Source organism: Xenopus tropicalis, chromosome 10 (assembly GCF_000004195.4).
Source record: "Xenopus tropicalis strain Nigerian chromosome 10, UCB_Xtro_10.0, whole genome shotgun sequence".
NCBI lineage: Eukaryota > Metazoa > Chordata > Amphibia > Anura > Pipidae > Xenopus > Xenopus tropicalis.
The window spans coordinates 28,872,468-28,898,647 of NC_030686.2; the positions used below are offsets into that span (position 1 = coordinate 28,872,468).

The 26,180-nt window shown below is 39.8% G+C and overlaps 2 protein-coding genes and 1 long non-coding RNA gene across 3 annotated transcripts; 2 read left to right on the top strand and 1 right to left on the bottom strand.

Annotated features, from left to right (window-relative positions):
- Positions 1–1,517: 1,517 nt before the first annotated feature.
- Positions 1,518–3,420, bottom strand: LOC101732615 (tubulin gamma-1 chain). The gene is made up of 2 exons (XM_031894838.1): positions 3,391–3,420; positions 1,518–2,056 (listed from the first exon to the last, which is right to left on the bottom strand). Exons 1-2 carry the CDS (start codon positions 3,418–3,420, stop codon positions 1,859–1,861), a joined length of 228 nt encoding a protein of 75 aa, XP_031750698.1. The 3' UTR covers positions 1,518–1,858.
- A 14,471-nt stretch (positions 3,421–17,891) lies between these two features.
- On the top strand, positions 17,892–20,980 carry LOC116408067. The gene is made up of 2 exons (XR_004220710.1): positions 17,892–17,934; positions 20,153–20,980. It is a non-coding gene; the product is annotated as an uncharacterized LOC116408067 (long non-coding RNA).
- Positions 20,981–23,596: 2,616 nt separating this feature from the next.
- On the top strand, positions 23,597–25,969 carry LOC116407920. The gene is made up of 3 exons (XM_031894192.1): positions 23,597–23,686; positions 24,169–24,242; positions 25,427–25,969. The coding sequence occupies exons 1-3, from the start codon at positions 23,668–23,670 to the stop codon at positions 25,967–25,969; spliced, it is 636 nt and encodes a 211-aa protein (XP_031750052.1). The 5' UTR covers positions 23,597–23,667.
- Positions 25,970–26,180: the final 211 nt, after the last annotated feature.

Consider the following 26,180-nt stretch of genomic DNA (forward strand, 5'->3'; position numbering starts at 1 on the left):
AGGAGTGAGTTTTATAGTGATCGCTGATGCACAAATATCCAAATACAACATCCAGTATCAGGGCTGCCATCTGGGGGGGAGGGGCAGTTGTGCTGGGCCTGGTGAGATCTGCATATGAATTTGGGCCCAATTGTATCATTAAAGTCATGAAAATTGCACAAGTTACCTATACAGTTACACTAAAACTTACACACGTTGCCTAGAAACTTAATGTAACTTAATAAATAGGAGCTTATATAACTAGCGTAGCAAGCAGTGGCAATGCTGAGAAGCTTAACAGGGGCAGGGGCAAACTCCACCGACCATCAATGAATTAAAGAACTTAGGGTGATGTCAGACGTGGCGTATTCTTGTCAAGCTGAAAACGCTTGCCGAGTATACGCCCCACTACTGGAAATGCATCCTACCTGTGCCTGCACCTGAGCGTCTCTCATTCATTCGGGTGCAGGCACAGGTTGGACGCATTTACAGAAGCGGGGCGTATACGCCACATCTGACATCAGCCTTAAGGTAAATTCCGCATTCCCCCCAATGAAATGACTGACTAAATATCATATTAACTGTTTTATTAACTGTTTATCTGAACTGCTTGTTACAGAGTATGGCAGTTTATATTTCGATCTATTTACTGAATTATATAAGCTATTAACTTCATGAACTTTCCAGCAGTTGAAGGATTGGTTATTGGGCCCCACAGCAAGATTATTGGGCCCCTAGACTTACTTCTAGACAATTTACGGAAATTATGCAGAAACTTGCAAAGGTTGAAAGAAATGTACTTAAGTTACTTATCAAGCAATGAGAGTACAGAGCAGCGTGACAGGGGCAGGTAGGGGGGTAGGGTCTAACTTGGGCAAGCTCCACTGAGCCCCAAATCAACTGACTGACTTATTAGCAAATTAATCATTTTTACTCTATATATATGAACTACTACTGTCTAGTTATTGGCCCCCTAAATGTAATGGAGATAATTGGGGGATGACAAATCCGATGCTGCGTGGCTCTCAAGAATATTCTCGAGTATAGTCGCATTTGCGTTTTTTCACTAAATATGAAAAAAAACAAACTTGAATTTTGATAAATCAGCCCCTATGTTTTTGAAACTAAATAGAGCAAAACAGTAAATGGCAGCACCCAGAGCACTGCTCAGTGAGAGCTGTAAATGGCTGGCCTGCTATTGTTTAAATAAAGATAAGTAAAATGCTTTTTAGATTTTTTAATATGGAATATCAAAATAAGTGCGAAAGAAAACATAACATTTATAGCAAGGAAATTCTGTGGAACTAAGCAATGTTATTAAAAGGCACCTATTGTAGCAAAACAGTTTTCCCGACCAGAGGTGCCAGCTAACAGAGCCTGTAGTCTGATTGGGGAATATCATTTTGGCCAGAAAACGCTCCTAGCGAGCACTATGCTACCAGCATCGAAGCACTTTCTGGCTAAAACGGTATGGGGTCCCCCAACCAGAGTGCAGGCAAATAATAGTAAGCGGTGAGTGCTTTTATTTCCTTCTAAAGGAAAGAAATTTACTCCAATAAACAATATGAAAGATGAATATAAATTAACTATATATTCCTACTGTTACATGCTAAAATGTAGCACATAAACACACAAGTGAAAAGGCCCAAATAACAAATCATCCAGAAACTGCACAGATAAAATGGGAGGCAACAACGGTCTCGACAACAGAACTGTTACATGTTTTGTATATTTCTCTTGCTCTTTAAGTTAATGCTTGTTACTTTCCAGGTTTTAATGTCTTTTGACTTGGAGGACAGTGGTATTTAGAGTTAAGGATTGTGTTCTCTCTCAGGACTGTCACTCCTTGTACTCAAGCTCTTAACCCTTATAGGGCCTTTTATTTATCCTGGGTTCCCCAAGAGATGTAGTCTGGACGAGTAGCTGCATGGTACTCATCTATTAACTGCTGCACAATTTCCCTTGAATTATCCAGCTCATCAAAGTTGTCCTTAAAAATGTCTTCCTTATGGAACTGCTCCAGGAAAGCCTCACGTTTTCGCAGTTTATCGTACTGCCGACAAGTTCTCTCAAACAGCTGGAGAAGAGAATATAAAAGTAGATGAAGCTGGAGCAGAGTGTAGTATAGAAACTAATTGTATCATTTTGAGGGCTGGGACTGCATGAGATAATACCACTGGGTCAGTGCCAAAAATACTGTTCTGAGCTCTATGTAAGTTCATGGAAAAGGATTTCTTATGATCAGAACACAGGGCCCTCAAAGTAATATGTCTTTAAAGGTTGCTAAAACTGAGATAATGATGCAGTTTTTTAAAGTTCGAATCTTAATATACAAATTAGAATTCTGATTTAGTTTGTTATTTGGCAAAATCCTAGAGAATGGAGTGTTCAGCTTAACCAAAAATACTGGATTTGGTGCATTCCTACTGAATATACACAAGGCACTAGTGCATTAGTGGATGCAGTAAAGGAAGATGGGGAACTACTGGGGGCCTATATTGGGGGCACAGATATTCCCTGCTAAAGGGCTGGGGTTGCCTTGGGCTGGTACAGAAGCCCAAAACATAATGTACAACATTTCTAGCCTATTTCTAAGTGTTAGTTCTCCTTTAAACTATGGGGGAAGACTGTCAAGGTTGGGTCTGGAAAAAAGGTGCTTGCGGGGACATTATTACCCTGTGCGAGTTCACTAGAGGGCATTATGGACAGATAGCAGGGAATCTTTTTCTAGACTTAAGGTGGCCATACACGGGCCGACTATAGCTGCCGATATCGGTCCCTTGGACCGATTCGGCAGCTAATCAGCCCGTGTATGGGGAGAGCAGAGCGGCCTGGCCGACCGAGATCTGGCCTGAAATTGGCCAGATCTCGATCGGCCAGGTTAGAAAATCTGGTCGGATCGGGGACCGCATCGGCTCGTTGATGCGGTCCCCGATCCGACTGCCCCATTGCCGCCCACATAATCCGATCGTTTGGCCCCAGGGCCAAACGATCGGATTATTTTTTTTTTAACCTAAATGCTCCCCGATATCGCCCACCGGTAGGTGGGGATATCGGGGGAAGATCCGCTCGCTTGGCGACATCGCCAAGCGAGCGGATCTGCTCGTGTATGGCCACCTTAACAGAAGTTTCATTAGAAGCAGTGATGGTGGTTATTTGCAGTGCGAGCAATGAGGTTGTAGAATTCCATGCCAGTTGCTGCTGTGATGGCAGATAAGAGGGGCTTTAATGATTCTTGAACTTAAACTATGTACCTATGTCACAAGAGCTTTCCTTATATGGAATGTATAGCAGAATTATACAGGAAATGCCCAGTATATATGATAAGCAACACCCTTATTCTTTTCTGTCTATGTAAGAGAATAACCAAAACAGAAATTACTTTCTATAACAGTATAATAGCCTACTCACCGAGGAGATATTGGTGTGATTAGCCATCATTAGCCATTAATCATTGTAGAATAAATAAAACAGCTAAAAAGCCCTAAAAGCCCTGTATACCTGTGTGGGATCCACTTCCCCTTGAATGATGTTCAGTATTGCAATATAGCAGTGGTTGGTTTGCTGGTCACGGCCAGTGGATACCACATGTTGATGGTATTTGTGTTCTCTCTCTACAAAGAGCAGATATTTTCATCTGGTGCTCACAGCACAGCAGGCAGAGGGGTGCAAGTGTTTGGCAAGTGATTATTAAAGGTCGCACTTTTTAACCCCTTAGTGTTCTTGCACATGCTCCCCCTGGGGTCACAAATAATCTCAAATGGTGCTAGAGTTACATACAGTAGGTTACGTAGGTTAATACAAGTCCTTTATTCTGTAGATAATTCCCTATGGGAGCAGGCAAGGTGAGATAAAATAAATGGTACAAATTGTGAGGTTTTGTAAAGTAAAGGAAACAAAATATTCAGTTCATACATGAAGAGCGAATGACGTTCTATGTTCTGCAACATATATACTAATGCTAACTCCTTATAACTGGTGTATGTTAAAACCAGTATGTACCAAGGTTCTTCAAGGTTTACTTAGAAAAACATGAGCAGATGCATTCCACCATTAACACATTTATATGCAGTGCCTTATTTAAAAACAAGCAAGTCATTTATTATAAAATCAATTATATTTGTATGTGAAAATAAAAAAAAATTCAGTAATGTAAGGGGTGAGAACGGGGGAAGAGATGGATGTAGGTCAGGGATCCCCAACCTTTTATACTTGTGAGCCACATTCAAATGGAAAAAGTATTGGGGAGCAACACAAGCATGGAAAATGTTCCTGGGGGGTGCACATAAGAGCTATAATTGGCTATTTAGTAGCCCCTATGTAAACTGGCAGCCTATAGAAGGCTCTGTTTGGCTTTGCACTGGGTTTTATGCAACCAAAACTTGCTTCCAAGCCAGAAATTCAAAAATGGGCACCTACTTTGAGGCCCCTGGGAGCAACATCCAAGGGGTTGGGGAGCAACATGTTACTCATGAACCACTGGTTGGGGATCACTGATTGTAGATGGTGCAGATATAGGATACAAAGGCCCAAGTAACCCCAATTATAACTGTATAGTGATGACACAAGATCTTGACTTGTAAGAAAGATTAAAGGGATTCTGTGATGGTTTTTGTTGTGGAGTTTTTATTATTATATTATACTGTTCACATTGCAAATAATTCATTATACCATTTGAAATGCTATTCTCCAATCAATAAATGTATTGTTTTTGCTTTAATATTGCTGTGTAGGTGCCATCTAAGTGCATTGTGCCCAAGTCTGAGCTTTCAGAAGGAGCCAGGGATACACATTAGAACTGCTTTCAGGTAACCTATTGTTTCTCCTACTCCCATGTAACTGGAGGAGTCCCAAGCCGGACTTGGATTTTTACTATTGACTTTTATTCTCGTATCACCACTAGGAGGCATGGGAACATTTTTATCAGGGAGCTGCTATCTGTAACCTTCCCATTGTTCTGCTGATTGGCTGCTGAGGGGGGAAGGGAAGGGGGTTATATCACTTCAACTTGTAGTGCAACAGTAAAGTGTGAGTGAAGTTTATAAGAGTGCATGTCATATCACTGAGGGCACCTAGGAAACTAAGAATATGCCTTGGCCCATTTTCAAATTTGAAAATTATATATGAAAAAGTGTTTGCTCTTTTGAAAAACAGATTTCCATTCAGGATTTTGTTGGAGAAGCACTATTAAATGAAGCATTTTGTAAAACACATGTTTTCCGATGACAGAATCCATTTAAGATGAGATGAAATCTTGCAGCAATTTGTGTGAACTGTAGAGTGACCTCCCTGCTATTCTTACAGGACCCCCAAACAACCTTCCCTAACTGTGTGCTCGTGGGCACGCACACAAATTTTTTAATTCTGCAACTATCAGTTTTTTTATTGGAACAGCTACCTTGTTGCTTGAGCTTAATTACCCTAGCAACCAAGCAGCAGCTGGGAAGACAGAATGGGAAGACAACTGAAAAGGATTACAATAACAATAATCAATAATAAAAGTGAAACATTTCTGATTTTCTGATTTTAGTTGCTGGGGTTAGTGATCCTGACAACCAGTATTTTCAGTTGCTGGTAAGGTAGGCCAATGAAAAAAACTCAAGAAATAAAAATGAAGCCTTATTTCAGAAGTGCTTAGAATAGGTCCATCTTTAACATACAAAGGTGAAGTTCTTCTTACGTGTGTCTAGCACTGCAAATACACGAGGCCCAAAGTGTGTGATTCTTGTATTTAAAATGTAATTATGGCTACAAATTATTACATTAAAGATACATATTAAAAACATATAGTAACTACACAAATGACATATAAAGCTGCTGATTAGTCATTTTATTTAATTACATGATTAGATACCAGAATAAAACATCCTAAATATAAATTCCACTGACCAGTTTGATGCCCAATGTACATAGGTTTACCTATTTTGCATGCAGGGACCCCAAGATAGAGAAACTCCATATTATCTGTCATTTCTGTCATTTCAAATGCAAAACCAACACATTTGCAGCATTGCATGTGGGGTAAAGTCACAAAAAAGTGCACCCCAAAAAGCCATATATTTTTGGAAAGTACTCACTCACCCAAATTCAAAATGGGTTATACTGCACCAAGTACCAAGCCACGGAGCTTTCCTAAATTTGGCAAATTTGCTAACATTTCCACTTTGCAGCATCTTATCTCCCATGTATCAATAGATGGCATGAAACTCCCTAAATATGAGTGCCATGAAATGAAAGGGAAACATAGGTTTACCTGAGTATTTGGCATGTAGAGGTCCCGAGGATACCCCCAAATGATCTATCATTTATGTAATTTCAGCGACTGCAAAATCAACACTTTTGCAGCATTTTATGTGGGCTAATGTGACAAAAAAGTAGACACCCCAGAAATCCAAATGGGTACACAGCTTAAGTACCGAGCTGCAAAAATAACTGACTCTGCTACTGAAAAATCAACACATTTACTGCATTTTTGGTTGGGTAAAGACACAAAGAAATACATTTACACCCAAAACCATAATTTTTTGGAAAGAAAGTACGCATTTAAGCAAATCTGAAATGGGTAACCATGTCTTTCTACTCCAGTTTACTAACCATTTACTAAAATTAGAGTTTTTAATGAAATACCTGAAAATTGCTTCAAAGCTTTCCCTTTCTAGCATCCAGGGTCGGACTGGGGGTGCAAGGCCCACTGGGGCTCCCGCCCCAGGGGCCCTGTAGGTGCCCTAGCCAGCCGTGTCCCCTACCCTCCCCCAGGGGCCCCCCTAACCCCCCGCAGGGCCCCCCACCCGACGTCCTCCCCGAGCGCATATAGATTGAACGCGGCAGGGGAGGAACAGTCAGTTGAGGGAGCGCCGGCAAGGATCGGACCAGTCCGACCCTGCTAGCATCTCATCTCCCACATTTATCCAGGGCTACACTTTGTGGCAATAACAGAACAGAGAGGATCAGAAGCTTCTCTGCAAATGACCCAACACAGTTACAAATATAACTAGGTTTCTTTTCAGAAAAAAGCCAGTGATATAAAAGTGAATTTGTGTCGTATTTAGTTGCTTTGCAGCACACCAGTCACTAGATGGCACTGTTTAATTAATATTGCCTCTCACTCTCTTGTCCAAATGCTGAGCTTTTTAATTTACCAAGAGCCTATAGTGTCCTAGAGCAGTACCCTCATTTTTTCAAAATTGCTCCTGTACAGTCAGTTATACCCCAATACTGAGTTTAAGAAGTCAATGTCCTGGTTTTTCCTGGGCAATGTTTGTATACGTAAAAATAGGGATTTGCAAGCTAGCATGAAGGGTAAGAATAGGATAAGGATAAGGAGAGAATTAATGAAGGTTACCCAAGCTTTCAATGTACTTTTTGTTTGCCAAGGTCAGTCACATTAACAACAAGGTAGCAGTTTAAATGAAAGGCTCAATAGAGAAGAAATTATTTATTTTTATATTGTAACTAAATTGTTTAATCATTGATTCACTGATTCGTAGGAGCTGGCAATCTAATTTCCATAGAAGACCCATTATTACTAAGACAAATTCAGGGATCACATCCATGTCTCAGACAGATAGTATCCCGGTTGCAGTGCTCACACTGTGCCAACATCAGAATAAAGAGGCTTATAATACACACAAATATAAATAATACAATAGATGATTATGATGATGATGATCTTCATATTTTAATGAATTATATGCAGGGTCAGACTGGCTGAAGAGAGTGCCAGAGAAACATTTGGTGGGTGCAGACCCTAATGTGCCCCAGCCTAGGAGATTTCCCACCAGCCTGTCTTTATTTCCATTGTAGGCCTTGTGTTTTACACACATACAGGTATCGGACCCCTTATCCGGAAACCCGTTATCCAGAAAGCTCCGAATTACGGAATGCCCGTCTCCCATAGACTCCATTTTAATCAAATAATTCACAATTTTAAAACTGATTTCCTTTTTCTATGTCGAAATAAAACAGAACCTTTTATTTGAATCCAACTAAGATATAATTAATCCTTAGTGGATGCAAAACAATCCTATTGGGTTTAATTAATGTTTTATTGATTTTTTAGTAGACTTAAAGTATTGAGATCCAAATTACGGAAAGACCCCTTATCCGGAATACCCTTGGTCCCGAGCATTCTGGATAATGGGTCCTATACCTGTACTACTTTAGTGAAGTATGCAGCTAATAATAATAATAATAAATAATAATAGCAGCGGGATAATAGAACTGCATGAATTACACCACTGATCCCCGACCAGTAGCTCACAAGCAAAATGTTACTCACCAACCCCCGGATGTTGCTTCCAGTGGCCTCAAAGTATGTGCTTCTTTTTGCATTCATGGCTTTTGGGCAAGTTTTAGTTGCATAAGAAACAGTTGTACTTACAATCACAGCCTCCTGTAGGCTTCCAGTCCACGTAGGGAATAACAAATAGCCAATTCGGCACCCCTAGGAACTTGTTTTTACATTTGAATGTGGCTAACAAGTTAAAAACGTTGGAGACTTCTGAATTACACTATAATCACTAAGGGTACACAGGGCTCTTTTAGCCAAAAACCAAGGCATTACAGTGCCCAAAAAATCCTCCCCTGCAAGTCTGATGATTGTAATGTTAGTCTACATGGGTGGCTGTTTTGGGTGCTCTAAGGAAAAACTTCCTAACTGTGTGTAATTACCCTATGGGCATGTACAAACAAGCATTTCTTGGTATATTTGGGCATCTCTGGGGTTGAACAAATTGTAATAGTGTGGGGACTCGAAGTACATGTGTCAGACATGGCTAGACAGGTCTTTTTGTGCATCTGGTGCACGTACTAGTGATCTCCATGTGGTTGGTGGCACTGCAGGTCCTCCAGCTGCTGTTAATGCATGGTCAAATACATTCCAGCAGAAACACACCAAGTAAACACACCCCAGCCCAGGTCTATAGTGCCCAAGTTTTTGCTTGTATCCATTATCCATTACACCATATATATATATAGTTGAAGAATGGTAATAAAATGATGATATCATGAAAAGGCATCAGTGGAGTTGGGAATGATGAGAACCAATATATTGGACGGCCACATCTGACTATAATACTCCAGCTAGACAGGCCTCTAGTTGGCTATACATGCCCAGATATTGTAGGCAGTTTTGGCTAGCTTTGACTATGCTGCCCGACCATCTAGGCATGTATGTCCAGCCAAATGGCCCCTCCAACAAATAATTCTATGATCCTTGTGGGTTAATGATTATTGGCCCTGAAAGAAATTGAAGAAATTGAAGAGAAACTGCATCTTTGTGTCACTTAGATGGTTAAGGAATAGGAAACAATCTGATGGGCCATTATGGATAATAGCTTAGAGGGCACAGAACTGAACTGTAATGGCTCCCAGGCAATATACTGAGTATTCCTGCCAAAATTCTGCTCGTCACCACTAGTGCCAGACTGATTTTATTCTAGTAAATGATAGAATGCAAGGCCATGTAAAGGCTTCTCCTCCTACAGTTTTCAGAGCACATCCCAGGGGCCATTGGCATAAGGCTTTACAGGCACATGAAATTGTATTTGATGTATTGTGAAGTTTTATGTGTTTCCCCTTAATAAGATATAAAGATATAAAAGTCTTTTCCCCAGAGGACGTGCAAATGAAACAGGGCTGTCAGGTTTAAAGAATCCCAAGCTGAGCACTTGAAATCAGATCTAAGATTCCAGTCTTCCCTGCTGTAGAACACAAAAAACTAACACATATATATATATATAGTTTATCAGTAAGAAACCAAGATCCAGTGCAAAGTATGTGATACTGTTCTATTCAGTAACAGGTACACAGCATGGGCAAACAGAACTGCTGGGAGAATGCGTTGCCAGCAACAAAAAGGTTAAAGGGCACATTTGACAACGTAGGCAGATTTTTAAAATTCATTTTATATCATTTTCAGAAGGGTCAAGATTATAATAACAGTGGATTTATTTTCACGGTGCAATGTCATTATCCTGTGCAGGGCCTTAGATGATCAACCTGCAGGCCTCTGACTGTTACGAAAAATGTCCCAGCATGCCCTGAGAGCCTGTGCCTGCTAGGGGTGCTGGGAAATGTAGTGCTAAACCAATAAAGAAGGAATCCACTCCTTCCCTCCCGAGAGGCTTATTTAAGATGCAAACGTAGAAGAAAGCAGTGTGTGTACTCAGTACAGCTCTGCAGTGCAGCGGCGTCAGCGAGGCTAAAGAGTGCAGTAGTCGTGCTGGTTAAGATCTGTGCCAATCAATAATGAGCCTGACTGTGCAAAAGGCAAAGAAAGGGAACCCAGTAATCCCATGTGAAGAATGCACAGATAGCTGGATGCTGAGCCTGTCAGTGCAAACTATAGATAAAGCAGAAAGTTCTTCAGAAAATGTTATGTGTTGTGTTTCTGCTGCCTGGAGAATGTATATTGCAATCATTTTAATGCATATGGATAATGCAGACAAAAGGATATTCATTGTGAGGCTTCTACAGAAACATTTATATCAATATATTAAAGGGCACTATTAGCCTGCACCTCAGGCGGAGGAAACCATATTCTCAAGATAGGTGCCCTTTAGGGCTAAACTCCACCGGAGATTTTGATCAGATTCAGTGGGTCAGATTTTACCTGATCTTGTCATGCAACAGCACCCAACCCAACCAAATCTGATCTCCATAAGCTGTAATGTAAAGTTGGATCAGATCAAGTCTGATGGAATGTTCTGTTCCTGCATCTTCATCAGACTTTATCTTGTCGGATGCAACATAGAGCGTTTGTATCCCACAGGCGTGTTGTGTCGATGGCAAATCTTTAGGGAAGGGGTATTTGGTAAGATCCTGCTGTCAGACATGGCTGTATATTGATGATGACCAGATTTATGCAGTGAATGCAATGAATTGGATCTATTGTTTATTCACATGGCCAGAAGTCTACAATCTGACCTTAATTGGAAAATGTGTTCCCCTGAAGTATTTATAGGGATTTATATTGGTGAGACAATTCTTCAGGGCCAGAAGGGATCCTTCAGATCTACAGATCAGATTCAGCCATGAACGTTAGTGGCGGATTGAACGATCTTTTGATCTTTTGTGCGCCACGTGTATCGCCACCTATATGCCTATATATAACCTGCCTACCTGCTAATATGTAATATGTTGGAAAGTAGATAATTTGTAAAGAATTTAATAAACAGTAACCTCAGATTATAATAATTCGTATTTTTAAGATCCTGGATCTGTGTGGATTCTGATGCTGCAGTGCCATCACACACGGAGCCAGGCACACTGCTGTGGGGTATCAGGGCCGGCACAAAAACACTGGGTTGAATGAAGCAGTGTGATCTGCCACCTCCCCGTGCCTCACTGTAGGCTCACAGTCATGGGCACAAATATTGCAATCTGCAAGACAAGTTATTTTGTTCCCATAATTCCTTGTTTCTCTATTAAGGGTACATTACTTGATAAAGATCTTAAAGGGAATTTTACCTTCAAAAATAAGTGTGAAATTGCCCTTCTGAGTGCCACTGCAAGTTTTCTAGTTTTCATGATATTAGCTGTTTTACACTGTTATGATGAATTTAAAACAACAGTGCCACCTGCTTTTGGTTGTCTGACAGGACACAGCCAGCGGTCTGATCAGAGATATGTCAGATGACTCTTCACTGCTCACTAACTTAAGTTTCTTCCGAAATGCTACATTTTACTTTTTTAACATCAAATAGTTTTCACACTAATAAATTTTTTTAAAAATATTTAACTAAAATGTGCCTTCTATTCAGCAGGCTCCCATAGACCTTTCTGAAATTTGTTGTACTGTGTGGGTACACCACTTACATAATTCCATAGGGTGCATTCAGTTCCACTGCTGCTTCAAGCCGAATCCATAGATCTCCAGAAGCACCCCGGCACACCAGCAATTGCCTTTAGCACATTTACATGTAGCCACAGCTTTCTGCAATTGCCAGTATGCCGGTGTGCTTCTTCCCTCTATGGAGGTGCACAAAAAAGGCAACTTTACTCCTTGGCCTCTATAGCACTGTGCCATGTGTCTTCATTAGAAATAGGCACAAAGGAAATACAGGTATGGGATCTATTATCTGGAAACCCATTGAATTACTAGAAATGCCATGATCAACTTCATATTATATATAAGCAAATAATTCTATTTTTTTTTTCAATAAATTCCTTTTTCTCTGTAATAATAAAACACTACTTTGTACTTGATCCCAACTAAGATACTAAAGATAAAATTAACCCTTATTGGAGGCAAAACACTCGATTCAAGGCTACTGACTGATGGGAAAAAAACTTTTTTCCCAAATCTGCCTCTGCATGTATTTTTGGTGTTACACATGCCTGACTTTTAAATACAATCAGCACACTGAGTTTTACTGATTCCTGGAAATAAAATACATCTCCTATAGCAACGAGCTATGGTTTCAGACTATAAACCTTTTCTATCACAAGGATCCCCCTCCCATATTTGAAATTGTGTGGGGTATTTTTGTTGTTTGAGAGATGTTGAGGAAATGTCGCACACAGAAAGAAACAGAGTCACAAAACAGAAATGATAATCAAAGTATATTCAGAATTAAAAGTGCATTAACCTTGAGGGACTGGCGGGGCCAGACCCGACCTCCATTTAGAAAGGTTTCACAAAGACCTAAAACAAAGCTCAGTCTTATTACCAAAACAAACCTAAAGCCACAGTCTGCACAACACTATTACACCTTCTTGAATCTGGTAACAATCTTCTGGAAGATCAACATTGCATTTTATCTAGTTCCATGGAAATGTAAGGTTAAAGTGCCAGATACAGGCTAGAACATACACTATGAGCAAAACAAAGTGTGCAAAGGAAAATTAAAATGCCACAAACGCATTTAAACATAATGTTCATGTAACGTGTACTTGTGTTTTTTACAAAGTATGATGTTTACATAAAGTTTCTTTTGAAGGACATTTGGGGGAATGTCTAGAAATACACATGATCTAAAGCTGCCTATACACAGTAAGTAAACCATTGGGCCAATCCAATCATAATGACCCTACACCAACAGTCCAATTAAATGGTAGGGTCAGACCTGTCAGAACAGGACAACACCCACGACACTAAATTGTGCAAAACTATAAGTTCCATGCAGGATGCTGCCGCTTTGCAGAGCGATTTGACAAAATTAGATAACTGGGCAGCAAACTGGAAAATGAGGTTCAATGTTGATAAGTGCAAAGTTATGCACTTTGGTAGAAATAATATAAACGCAAACTATCTACTGAATGGTAGTTTGTTGGGGGTATCCTTAATGGAGAAGGATCTAGGGGTTTTTGTTGATAACAAGTTGTCTAATTCCAGGCAGTGTCATTCTGTGGCTACTAAAGCAAATAAAGTGCTGTCTTGTATAAAAAAGGGCATTGACTCAAGGGATGAGAACATAATTTTGCCCCTTTATAGGTCCCTGGTAAGGCCTCACCTTGAGTATGCAGTGCAGTTTTGGGCTCCAGTCCTTAAGAAGGATATTAATGAGCTGGAGAGAGTGCAGAGACGTGCAACTAAACTGGTTAAGGGGATGGAAGATTTAAACTATGAGGTTAGACTGTCGAGTTTGGGGTTGTTTTCTCTGGAAAAGAGGCGCTTGCGAGGGGACATGATTACTCTGTACAAGTACATTAGAGGGGATTATAGGCAGTTGGGGGATGTTCTTTTTTCCCATAAAAACAATCAACGCACCAGAGGTCACCCCTTTAGATTAGAGGAAAGGAGTTTCCATTTGAAGCAGCGTAGGTGGTTTTTCACGGTGAGGGCAGTGAGGTTATGGAATGCCCTTCCTAGTGATGTGGTAATGGCAGATTCTGTTAATGCCTTTAAGAGGGGCCTGGATGAGTTCTTGATCAATCAGAATATCCAAGGCTATTGTGATACTAATATCTACAGTTAGTACTAGTGGTTGTATTTATAGTTTATGTATGTGAGTGTATAGATTGGTAGGTGTGGGTTAGGTGTGCTGGGTTTACTTGGATGGGTTGAACTTGATGGACACAGGTCTTTTTTCAACCCTATGTAACTATGTAACTATGTAACTATGTAACCTGGTCCTCAACTGATGGACTTTTCCAGCCTCTCCACATATGGTACTTTCCTCCACTTGTGTATTTCAGCCAATGTTATCACAGAATTACCCATGTGGATAATACCATTTATTTTATTTTTACACAAGCTTTGGGCTATAGAATGCATTGAATGACAATACATCCCTTGCGCCATTACTCTTAGAAGTGTTTTTTGTTTCACTGGAGCTTCAGATATCATGCACTTACATGAATTATAATTATAAGGCGTCTGTTTATATCCTCAGCTAGCCCTCCTTCTCTCTTTTGCAGGCATTCTAAGCCACAGTGTAGTAAATGTTATTCACCAATTAAGATAAAGGGTATTGTTCCTATTTTGTCCAATGGGACACAGACTCTGATCCAGAGCGTGTATCTAAAAACCCTGCCATAATGCAAGAGAGGCTTCTGTTGTTTTCCTTGAAGTACACAGAATTAGTGTGATGTGCACTGGAAATAAGTTCCCCCATTAAAGCACAGAAAAGCCAATAACTCTTCTCCCAAAACAACAGAATGTAAAACAATATTTCACAATGTATTTAGTTCAAAGTGAACGCACTACAGTGCCAGGACTAGTGTTAGACCTAACTGGAGCCAATACCAGTGCAGTCAGATGTTTCCCATTTAAATTGATGAAAGGCTGCGTGGGTAGATGCCGTCACTTCTCCGCTGGCTGAAATATACAGGGAGAATAAACGCCCCATGTGCCATCAGCCTATTGAATATATCAGACCAGGTGGGACCTTGTTTAGTCAACAGAAAAAATTATCATTGCTTCAATGAAAACCTTAAAAAGAATAATGCTCATTTGTTCATATTGCTGGTCTTTTTAAGTGCTAAAGCAAGATTTTATCAGTGCAAATCCATAGGAACTAGATATCACATTCCTCTCCGTTATACCAATAGGATAACAAACACTGAACATTTTGTCTGTAAAAACAGATAAATGGGCAACACAATTAATACAATTAAAAAAAAAAACACTAGTTGTTTATGAATCCAAAGAATAATTACATGTCTACTTAACAAATGGATCTCCTTATCCTGTAGAAATCACCTTTAAAATAGTGTGTATTTATTTATTCTAGATTCACTACTGGTACAGACTTCACAGTGATAAAACGGCAGACGATATATCAGTCTGCAATAAGAAATGAAGTCCACACGCCTGAGCCCAATTAGTCTTCCACTATCCAAACACTTGAGAGTAGAAGCGCAGTTGTACAGCACGGCCAAAGATAACCCATCCTTCCTTATAGAGAAGATAATATGGTCTTGTTGTTGTTAATCAACTTACCTGAGAGCGAGTGTGCACTTCTCTGCTGTGCTCTGGGATCACAGAGTTAATGTAGGTATTGTATGTATTAGCAAAGGGAAGATTCACAGGAGGAGAGGTTATTTCTTCCCCTTAACAATTTACTGGCAAGGCCTCAAGTTCCCTATAGGTCATGTTGATCATTTCTCACTAATATGGCTGCCTTTGTAAGTAATTGTTAGTTGAAGTCCCTAACCCGTATATACTCGAGTGTAAGCCGAGTTTTTCAGCACCGAAAACGTGCTGAAAAAAGCAGCGCATCCGGCATTCGTTTCGCACCCGCCCCCCCGCCTGTGTGTACGTACACATGCACGGGGGGAGGGTGGTGCGAGACGAATCTTATGTTCTGACCTCCACATGAAACACGCTTCCGGAGCACGCATGCGCAAACTTCCCCTTTCAGCGCTACAACGTTATTCGCTGCCCGGCATCGCGTTGCATTATGGTACTTGTAGTTCCAGGGTTTGCTTTCCTTTACACGTACTATATGCTCGTGGACTACACCTCCCATAGTAGATTGGGCTGACGTGACAATTCATTGGCGGTCTCAACTGTCATGCGAAAAGGGGAGGTGAAATGCAGTGTCAAGGGCGGTCTAAATTAACTCTATCCTCAGCCTGATGAAATCGTTAGCGAACCATTTTATTTCTCTGCATGCCTGGAATTTAGCCTTTAGTAGGGGAGGGCAGGGTGGACCCGTACGTGAAGTGCTCCAGCTAGCTAGATAACTCCTGTTGCTCTCTGTATGTAATACAATAAATATAATTACTCCTTCCTCATGCTCCATTTTCCTACTTTGTACAGGATTCTGTACTGAGAACCTCCCTGCCTGTGTCCACCTGTGGTTTAGCAAGCCTTTTAAACTCAATGGTGTTGGACTGCACCATCTCTTCACACAGGGGGATCCTACTGTAGCAAAGGAATATACATATGCGTGCGAGACGAATGCCGGATGCTCTGTTACCTGACTCGGATATATATACAGTACCCTTCAGTCACTAGTCATGCCTTTTAAACTCCAAGTCCCACCATTAGTGCGGTGGGACAAGCATGGGCACTGGAAATCCTGTCCTTTAGGTGGAACTCATAAAGGGGGCCATTTACTTATTGTCTGGTCAAGGCAGGGCCACCCTTAGCCAGAGCATGTTGCGCCCTGCGCCCTTATACACCAGCTACACACAGCAAAATGGTGTTTGTTGCTGTTCTCTCTCTACGTAAAATATAAACGAAAATATTAACTATTTAATAAAACAGACAATTGCGGGTTAATAACAAAATGATCACTCCTTTTATTGTCACATAACATTATGTTAAACCCTAGAATTGACTTTTTATCTAGTTCACTCCCAAACACTGAGCACAAAGAGCAGATATTTTCATCTGGAGCTCACAGCACAGCAGGCAGAGGGGTGCAAGTGCTTGGCAAGTGAGCATTAAAGGTCGCACTTTTTAACCCCTTCATGCAATTGCTCCCCCTGGGGTCACAAGTGATCTCAAATGGTGCTAAAGTGCTAGAGTTACATACAGTAGGTTACGTAGGTTGATACAAGTCCTTTATTCTGTAGATAATTCCCTATGGGAGCAGGCAAGGTAAGATAAAAGAAATGGAGAAAATGTGAGCATTTTGTAAAGTAAAGGAAACAAAATATTCAGTTCATACATGAAGAGCGAATGACGTTCTATGTTCTGCAACATATATACTAATGCTAACTCCTTATAACTGGTGTATGTTAAAACTAATACGTACCAAGGTTTTTCAAGGTTTACTTTGAAAAACATGAGCAGATGCATTCCACCATTAACACATTTATATGCAGTCCCTTATTTAAACACAAGTAAGTCATTTATTATATGAAATCAATTATCTTTGTATGTCAAAATAAAAAAATTCAGTAATGTAAGGGGTGAGAACGGGGGAAGAGATGGATGTAGGTCAGGGATCCCCAACCTTTTATACTTGTGAGCCACATTCAAATGGGAAAAGTATTGGGGAGCAACACAAGCATGGAAAATGTTTCAGGGGGTGCAAATAAGAGCTATAATTGGCTATTTAGTAGCCCCTATGTGAACTGGCAGCCTATAGAAGGCTCTGTTTGGCTTTACACTGGGTTTTATGCAACCAAAACTTGCCTCTAAGCCAGAAATTCAAAAATAAGCACCTGCTTTGAGGCCCCTGGGAGCAACATCCAAGGGGTTGGGGATCAACATGTTACTCACGAGCCACTGGTTGGGGATCACTGATTGTAGGGGGTGCAGATATAGGATACAAAGGCCCAAGTAACCCCAATTATAACTGTATAGTGATGACACAAGATCTTGACTTGTAAGAAACATTAAAGGGATTCTGTGATGATTTTTGTTGTGTAGTTATTATTACTATATTTTACTGTTCACATTGCAAATAATTGATTATACCATTTGAAATGTTATTCTCCAATCAATAAATGTATTGTTTTTGCTGTAATATTGCTGTGTAGGTGCCATCTCGGTGCATTGTGCCTGAGTCTGAGCTTTCAGAAGGAGCCAGCGCTACACATTAGAACTGCTTTCAGGTAACGTATTGTTTCTCCTACTCCCATGTAACTGGAGGAGTCCCAAGCCGGACTTGAATTTTTACTATTGACTGTTATTCTCGTATCACCACTAGGAGGCATGGGAACATTTTTATCAGGGAGCTGCTATCTTGTTACCTTCCCATTGTTCTGCTGATTGGCTGCTGAGGGGGGAAGGGAAGGGGGTTAGATCACTTCAACTTGTAGTGCAACAGTAAAGTGTGAGTGAAGTTTATAAGAGTGCATGTCATATCACTGAGGGCACCTAGGAAACTAAGAATATGCCTTGGCCCATTTTCAAATTTGAAAATTAAATATGAAAAAGTCTGTTTGCTCTTTTGAAAAACAGATTTCCATTCAGGATTTTGTTGGAGAAGCACTATTAAATGATGCGTTTTGTAAAACACGTGTTTTCCGATGACAGAATCCATTTAAGATGAGATGAAATCTTGCAGCAGTTTGTGTGAACTGTAGAGTGACCTCCCTGCTATTCTTACAGGACCCCCAAACAGCCTTCCCTAACTGTGTGCTCGTGGGCACGCACACAAATTTTTTAATTCTGCAACTATCAGTTTTTTTTTATTGGAACAGCTACCTTGTTGCTTGAGCTTAATTACCCTAGCAACCAAGCAGCAGCTGGGAAGACAGAATGGGAAGACAACTGAAAAGGATTACAATAACAATAATCAATAATAAAAGTGAAACATTGCTGATTTTCTGATTTTAGTTGCTGGGGTTAGTAATCCTAACAACCAGATAGTATTTTCAGTTGCTGGTAAGGTAGGCCAATGAAAAAACTCAAGAAATAAAAATGAAGCCTTATTTCAGAAGTGCTTAGAATAGGTCCATCTTTAACATACAAAGGTGAAGTTCTTCTTACGTGTGTCTAGCACTGCAAATACACGAGGCCCAAAGTGTGTGATTCTTGTATTGTAATTATGGCTACAAATTATTACATTAAAGATACATATTAAAAACATATAGTAACTACACAAATGACATATAAAGCTGCTGATTAGTCATTTTATTTAATTACATCATTAGATACCAGAATAAAACATCCTAAATATAAATTCCACTGACCAGTTTGATGCCCAATGTACATAGGTTTACCTATTTTGCATGCAGGGACCCCAAGATAGAGAAACTCCATATTATCTGTCATTTCTGTCATTTCAAAGGCAAAATCAACACATTTGCAGCATTGTATGTGGGGTAAAGTCACAAAAAATTGCACCCCAAAAAGCCATATATTTTTGGAAAGTACTCACTCACCCAAATTCAAAATGGGTTATACTGCACCAAGTACCAAGCCACGGAGCTTTCCTAAATTTGGCGAATTTGCTAACATTTCCACTTTGCAGCATCTTATCTCCCATGTATCAATAGATGCCATGAAACTCCCTAAATATGAGTGCCATGAAATGAAAGGGAAACATAGGTTTACCTGAGTATTTGGCATGTAGAGGTCCCGAGGTAAAGATACCCAGGCTCGGATTTGTGGAGAGGCCACAAAGGCCCGGGCCTAGGGCGGTAGAAGTTTAGGGGCGGCATGCCGTCCCGCCACAACTAAATTTTTAAATGTTGCTCCCATATGGAGCAATGGGGACCTCTCCCCACTGCTCCATATGGGAGAATAAATGTATGCACATGAGCACTTGCGCTCGCTGCTGGGGGGGTGGGTGTCTTCGTGCATGTGCTCGCTGCCGCGCGGGGGGGAGGTTTGTGCATGCGCACAGGGGGAGGTGGAGGCGACCAACGGGGGCGGCCTCGGGGCACCTGGATCACAAATCCGGCGCTGAAGATACCCCCAAATGATCTATAATTTATGTAATTTCAGTGACTGCAAAATCAACACTTTTGCAGCATTTTATGTGGGATAATGTGACAAAAAAGTAGACACCCCAGAAATCCAAATGGGTACACAGCTTAAGTACCAAGCTGCAAAAATAACTGACTCTGCTACTGAAAAATCAACACATTTACTGCATTTTTGGTTGGGTAAAGCCACAAAGAAATACATGTACACCCAAAACCATATTTTTTTGGAAAGAAAGTACGCATTTAAGCAAATCTGAAATGGGTAACCATGTCTTTCTTCTCCAGTCTACTAACCCTTTACTAAAATTAGGGTTTTTAATGAAATACCTGAAAATTGCTTCAAAGCTTTCACTTTGATTATTTACGTTTTAATCTACTTTTATATTCTCTTCTCCAGCTGTTTGAGAGAACTTGTCGGCAGTACGATAAACTGCGAAAACGTGAGGCTTTCCTGGAGCAGTTCCGTAAGGAAGACATTTTTAAGGACAACTTTGATGAACTGGATAATTCAAGGGAAATTGTGCAGCAGTTAATAGATGAGTACCATGCAGCTACTCGTCCAGACTACATCTCTTGGGGAACCCAGGATAAATAAAAGGCCCTATAAGGGTTAAGAGCTTGAGTACAAGGAGTGACAGTCCTGAGAGAGAACACAATCCTTAACTCTAAATACCACTGTCCTCCAAGTCAAAAGACATTAAAACCTGGAAAGTAACAAGCATTACCTTAAAGAGCAAGAGAAATATACAAAACATGTAACAGTTCTGTTGTCGAGACCGTTGTTGCCTCCCATTTCATCTGTGCAGTTTCTGGATGATTTGTTATTTGGGCCTTTTCACTTGTGTGTTTATGTGCTACATTTTAGCATGTAACAGTAGGGATATATAGTTAATTTATATTCATATTGTTTATTGGAGTAAATTGCTTTCACTCACCGCTTACTATTATTTGCCTGCACTCTGGTTGGGGGACACCATACTGTTTTAGCCAGAAAGTGCTTCGATGCTGGTAGCATAGTGCTCGCTAGGAGCGTTTTCTGGCCAAAATGATATTCCCCAATCAGACTACAGGCTCTGTTAGCTGGCACCTCTGGTCGGGAAAACTGTTTTGCTACAATAGGTGCCTTTTAATAACATTGCTTAGTTCCACAGAATTTCCTTGCTATAAATGTTATGTTTTCTTTCGCACTTATTTTGATATTCCATATTAAAAAATCTAAAAAGCATTTTACTTATCTTTATTTAAACAATAGCAGGCCAGCCATTTACAGCTCTCACTGAGCAGTGCTCTGGGTGCTGCCATTTACTGTTTTGCTCTATTTAGTTTCAAAGACATAGGGGCTGATTTATCAAAATTCAAATCAAAGTTTTTTTTTTTTCATATTTAGTGAAAAAACGCAAATGCAACTATACTTGAGAATATTCTTGACAGCCACGCAGCATCGGATTTGTCATCAGGGCGCCACCCCCCAATTATCTCCATTACATTTAGGGGGCCAATAACTAGACAGTAGTAGTTCATATATACAGTAAAAATGATTAATTTGCTAATAAGTCAGTCAGTTGATTTGGGGCTCAGTGGAGCTTGCCCAAGTTAGACCCTACCCCCCTACCTGCCCCTGTCACGCTGCTCTGTACTCTCATTGCTTGATAAGTAACTTAAGTACATTTCTTTCAACCTTTGCAAGTTTCTGCATGAATTACGTAAATTGTCTAGAAGTAAGTCTAGGGGCCCAATAATCTTGCTGTGGGGCCCAATAACCAATCCTTCAACTGCAGGAAAGTTCATGAAGTTAATAGCTTATATAATTCAGTAAATAGATCGAAATATAAACTGCCATACTCTGTAACAAGCAGTTCAGATAAACAGTTAATAAAACAGTTAATGTGATATTTAGTCAGTCATTTCATTGGGGGGAATGCGGAATTACCTTAAGGCTGATGTCAGATGTGGTGTATTCTCGGCAAGCCGAAAAACGCTTAGCGAGAATACGCCCCGCTTCTGTAAATGCGTCCAACCTGTGCCTGCACCCGAATGAATGAGATACGCTCAGGTGCAGGCACATGTAGCCAAAATATGCATAAAACCGCCAGACTTTGCATTCTCTCACGTTTTTATGCGTATTTCTGCTACATGTGCCTGCACCTGAGCGTATCTCATTCATTCGGGTGCAGGCACAGGTAGGGGGCATTTCCAGTAGCGGGGCGTATACTCGGCAAGCGTTTTCGGCTTGACAAGAATACGCCACGTCTGACATCACCCTAAGTTCTTTAATTCATTGATGATCAGTGGAGTTTGCCCCTGCCCCTGTTAAGATTCTCAGCATTGCCACTGCTTGCTACGCTAGTTATGTAAGCTCCTATTTATTAAGTTACACATATTGCCTAGAAACTTAATGTAAGTTTTAGTGTAACTTTATAGGTATCTTGTGCAATTTTCATGACTTTAATGATACAATTGGGCCCAAATTCATATGCAGATCTCACCAGGCCCAGCACAACTGCCCCTCCCCCCCAGATGGCAGCCCTGATACTGGATGTTGTATTTGGATATTTGTGCATCAGTGATCACTATAAAACTCACTCCTGACCCAGTAACTGATTCTTTATTATTTTTTGTGTTAAAGTTTACACTTCATGAGTATTTAATATTTTAGGGTTAGTTACTGACATTTGATATCGATTGTATATTATAATAAAGTCAGAGGCTGGAAGAGAGGTATTTACTTGCAAGAAAAGTTTTAACAAGTATTTAATTTTTGGGGAACTATTAAGTATAGTTTCACATGTAATTTAATAGAGCTTTCTAAACAAAGTCATTTTAAAAATGTCCCTTTGCTATCCCCCTCTCAGCAATCTGTCTCAACATGGAAACCTTCATGAAATGAAGCCTGTATTACACTTTTGTTTTCTTGACAGTTACCATTTAACTGCAATTTAGAGCATTGAAACTCTCTGTAGGTATGTGTGCAATAGGTTTCCATAGTAACGACATTCTAAGGCTGAGTGTATTCCACAATGTAAACACCAGAGTCATTATGACATCATCACAATGTGATGATGTCACAATGGTCACTGTTTAGCTGTAGAACACACACACTCAGGCTCAGCCACATTTGGTTCCTCAGATCAGAGTGCGAAGTCGAGCTTGTCATCTGATAAAAAAACCCGAGATACCGCAGTTTTTTAAAGAATGTGTTCCAGACTTTTTTGTTGCCTGCCATGCAGGAAAACGGTAAGGATATTAAAATATTTAATTTATGGGGAACTTTCATCAAAATAAACATTTAATATAACATAAATCTCATGGAAAGAGACTTTCTAAACCAAATCATTTAAAAAGTAATTGTCACAATCCCTCAGCAATCTGTCTCTACATGTAGGATTCCATGAGATGAAGCTTATATGACATTTTTAACCAAAATGGAGAATGTCAGAGCGATCTGTATGCAGATTCTACAATCCAATAAATCCTCTAATATAAACTCTGGGGAATAGTGACGAGCCAATCTGTCCCATTTTGCTTCAGCAAAAAAATCATGAAACTGCTGAAAAATATGCAAAATGCATTGTTAATTGGCGGTTTTTGTTAATTTTTTTTCCCCACTCCTTAACTGTAATCAAGCTTATTATAAGCATCTGTAGTATTAGCTTATTAGAAGTATGTGTAGTATTAGCTTATTAGAAGTATGTGTATGCAGATGTTAATCAAAATAATGAATCAGCTAATGTAACAGTTAAAGAAACTCAGATGCCCCCCAGTAGTTGGTCTGACTGCATTTCAATTTAAAGTGAATTAGTTTGAAGTGAAATATCTACATTTAACCTGAATTCACTAATCATATAAATATCTATATTTCAGCAGAAAAAGCTGGATGAGTTTGAAGTTGTCATTGGACAATTCAGAAGCGAAATGGATCGCGAACTGAAAGGTAATAATCAAATTCTTTCGATATTCCCTTAATTGATATTTCATAAGCTAACTCCTATGTACCTACACACACACAGTTTGGAACTCTAGAACCATTCAATAATGTACTATGGATTATCCTCTAAGGACAGTATAGGGGCCAATTATGGATATAGAAAAATGAATATTTTGCTTGTTTTTATGGCAATTTAGCCACTGGAAGGCACTGTTTGTTTAAAGACTAAGAACAAGATTAAAAACAAGTAAGAAGCAATCAGCATGGCAGCTTCTAGTTATATATATATATATATATATATATATATATATAAAAATAAATAAGAATATCTGTATAAAAGAACCTAACAATTAGACATATTTCCCCTGTAATAGCACTAAACCTTTACTTCAACAACCTTTCTGCACCTTTTTAATTTAATCACAAGGTTTGAGTTATCGTTTATGTAAAGCAGAACATATCTCACAAATATTTTTCCTTTTCTCCAGAAATAGAAGGAATCTACAAGGAGCAGCTGGAGGAGATCCGGGAAGCCTGGATGGATTCGCTGGCTCATGTAGAGGTATGTAAATAATAAATATACTCTGAGTTCCACTAAAGAATTCTATATACTGTATATAAATATATGATATATCAAGAGAGCTGAGCACCCAAATGGTTCAATGTTCAAATGCAGCTTCCTTTATTTACCGGGTCTTCACCATGTTGGTTACGTATGTGAATATCCAGAGGGAAGCGCATGAAACACTAATAGTGCAATACTGTAAACTCTAACGGTAACAATAAGTTATACGGGAAGCCACTTAATAATGTTCTGCACGCAAGTTGTAGTTAAACAACAGAAATCATTTTCACCCCAGTGGTTCCAATCCCCAGTTAGGTGGGTACTCACAGGATCATAAGCAGAAATTGAATAATATCCTTAGTCTCACAATATCAGTATTCCTCTCCGATGAACATAGAAATGATAGCAAGGTATAGATAGTATTATACTGTTTTACTATGAAAAACATTACAATAACATGTTTACTCACTTTACTTTGTATGAATCTTGCGCTCACTATATTAAAAGTGTTTGTCCAGCAAACGAATAATTGTTGAATAAAAGAGCTCTGTTTTTTGCCGCTCTATACCTCTACTCGTTTCGAGGGCTTCCAACTCAGGAGGAGTGGCTATTAAATTAATTGAACATCTATTTAAATTATCTCAATGTAACGACTATTTCCCTGATTAGTGCCCCTTAGTCCCCATTAAGACAGTCCTTTAGTTGGTTCCCAATGAGCCCAGATGACCTCACTGCGCGCTCAGTTCCTATGTAACTGTGGCTTCCCGTATAACTTAAAGCACTACCCATAGGGAATATGGTTTCCTTGTTGCTACCTTTAGTACTTTCAGTATTGCAGTTTTTCATCTTCAGGGTTACATCTAACGTAATAACTAGAATCTGGCTGCAGCGCAATCATTTGTACCTGCATCTAAATGACATTTTAATTACCACAATGCCCAGCCATCTGCCACTCACCCCAATGTACCACCTCCCAACACTTGTGCAGAGCCTCACCCTGTATTTACTGTATAGAACAAAGGCCAGTTATTCCCAGATTCTGAATTGTTGCAGTAGGTCAGCTTTCTTAAATGGTATAAATGGACTTATTTATCTTAAAATACAACTACTTTTTTGTATGAAATTAGAAATGTAAAAATGATTGGCCTGATGATTTTATTTATTCTTTGCTTTACTTGCAGGACAGAATTGATGATATATTAGGGTCCATAGACGATATGCAGGCCCTAATATTTGAAATGAAGACAAAAGAAAGGAAAGAAGAAGAACTCACTGAAGAGTCTTATGAAACTGCTATGGGGAGTTCCTTAAGCAGTGAAAACACTGCCGAGGAGCAACCTACAAGCAGTGAGGGCTCTAACAGTGAGGGAGAGGAACAGGAAGGATCGGAAAGCGGGACAAGTAAGGAAGAAAGATTGGAGAAAAGTGAAGGTGCAGAGGATAAAAACAATGTGAAGCAAGTGAGCTTCGCAGGAAACCTCTGCACTTTTCATGAGATCCCGCAAAGGAAGAAGGAAAAAGGAAGCAAATTCATAAGATTCTTTAGAAGAATCTTTGGAAAGAAAGCTAAGAAAAGTGGGATTAAAGAGAACACGGAAAACTGCGATGAAAATGGACAACGCACGGACATGGAAAGAGGGTCTACCACCATAATAGATGATGGGACCCGGCATTGGAAGAGCGCAATGCTTGATCATGAGGAAGATCGGCTGCTGAATGATTAAAGCAGTCAGAGGAAGCAGTGAGAAAATTTAAAAAAAAAAACAACAAAAAGCAAAATTTTAAAAAAATTTTAAAAAAAACAAAAAGCAAAAAAAATTAAAAAAAGACAAAATACAAAAAAAGCAAAAAAAGCACAAAAAAAAAAGAAATAAAAGAAGACTGCAGAAGTGCCAGTACGGAGCGAGGAAGGACGCAGGAGCGGCCCGTAGTTTG

What these genes read in the sequence shown, in the direction of transcription:
- LOC116407920 (XM_031894192.1), top strand. An exon ending in ATTCGCTGGCTCATGTAGAG is followed by an intron (nt 24,243 to 25,426) that starts GTATGTAAATAA and finishes CTTTACTTGCAG; the next exon opens with GACAGAATTGATGATATATT.
- LOC101732615 (XM_031894838.1), bottom strand. Translation starts at nt 3,420, where the DNA reads ATGATGGCTAATCACACCAATATCTCCTCG. An exon ending in ATCACACCAATATCTCCTCG is followed by an intron (nt 2,057 to 3,390) that starts GTGAGTAGGCTA and finishes TCTCTTCTCCAG; the next exon opens with CTGTTTGAGAGAACTTGTCG.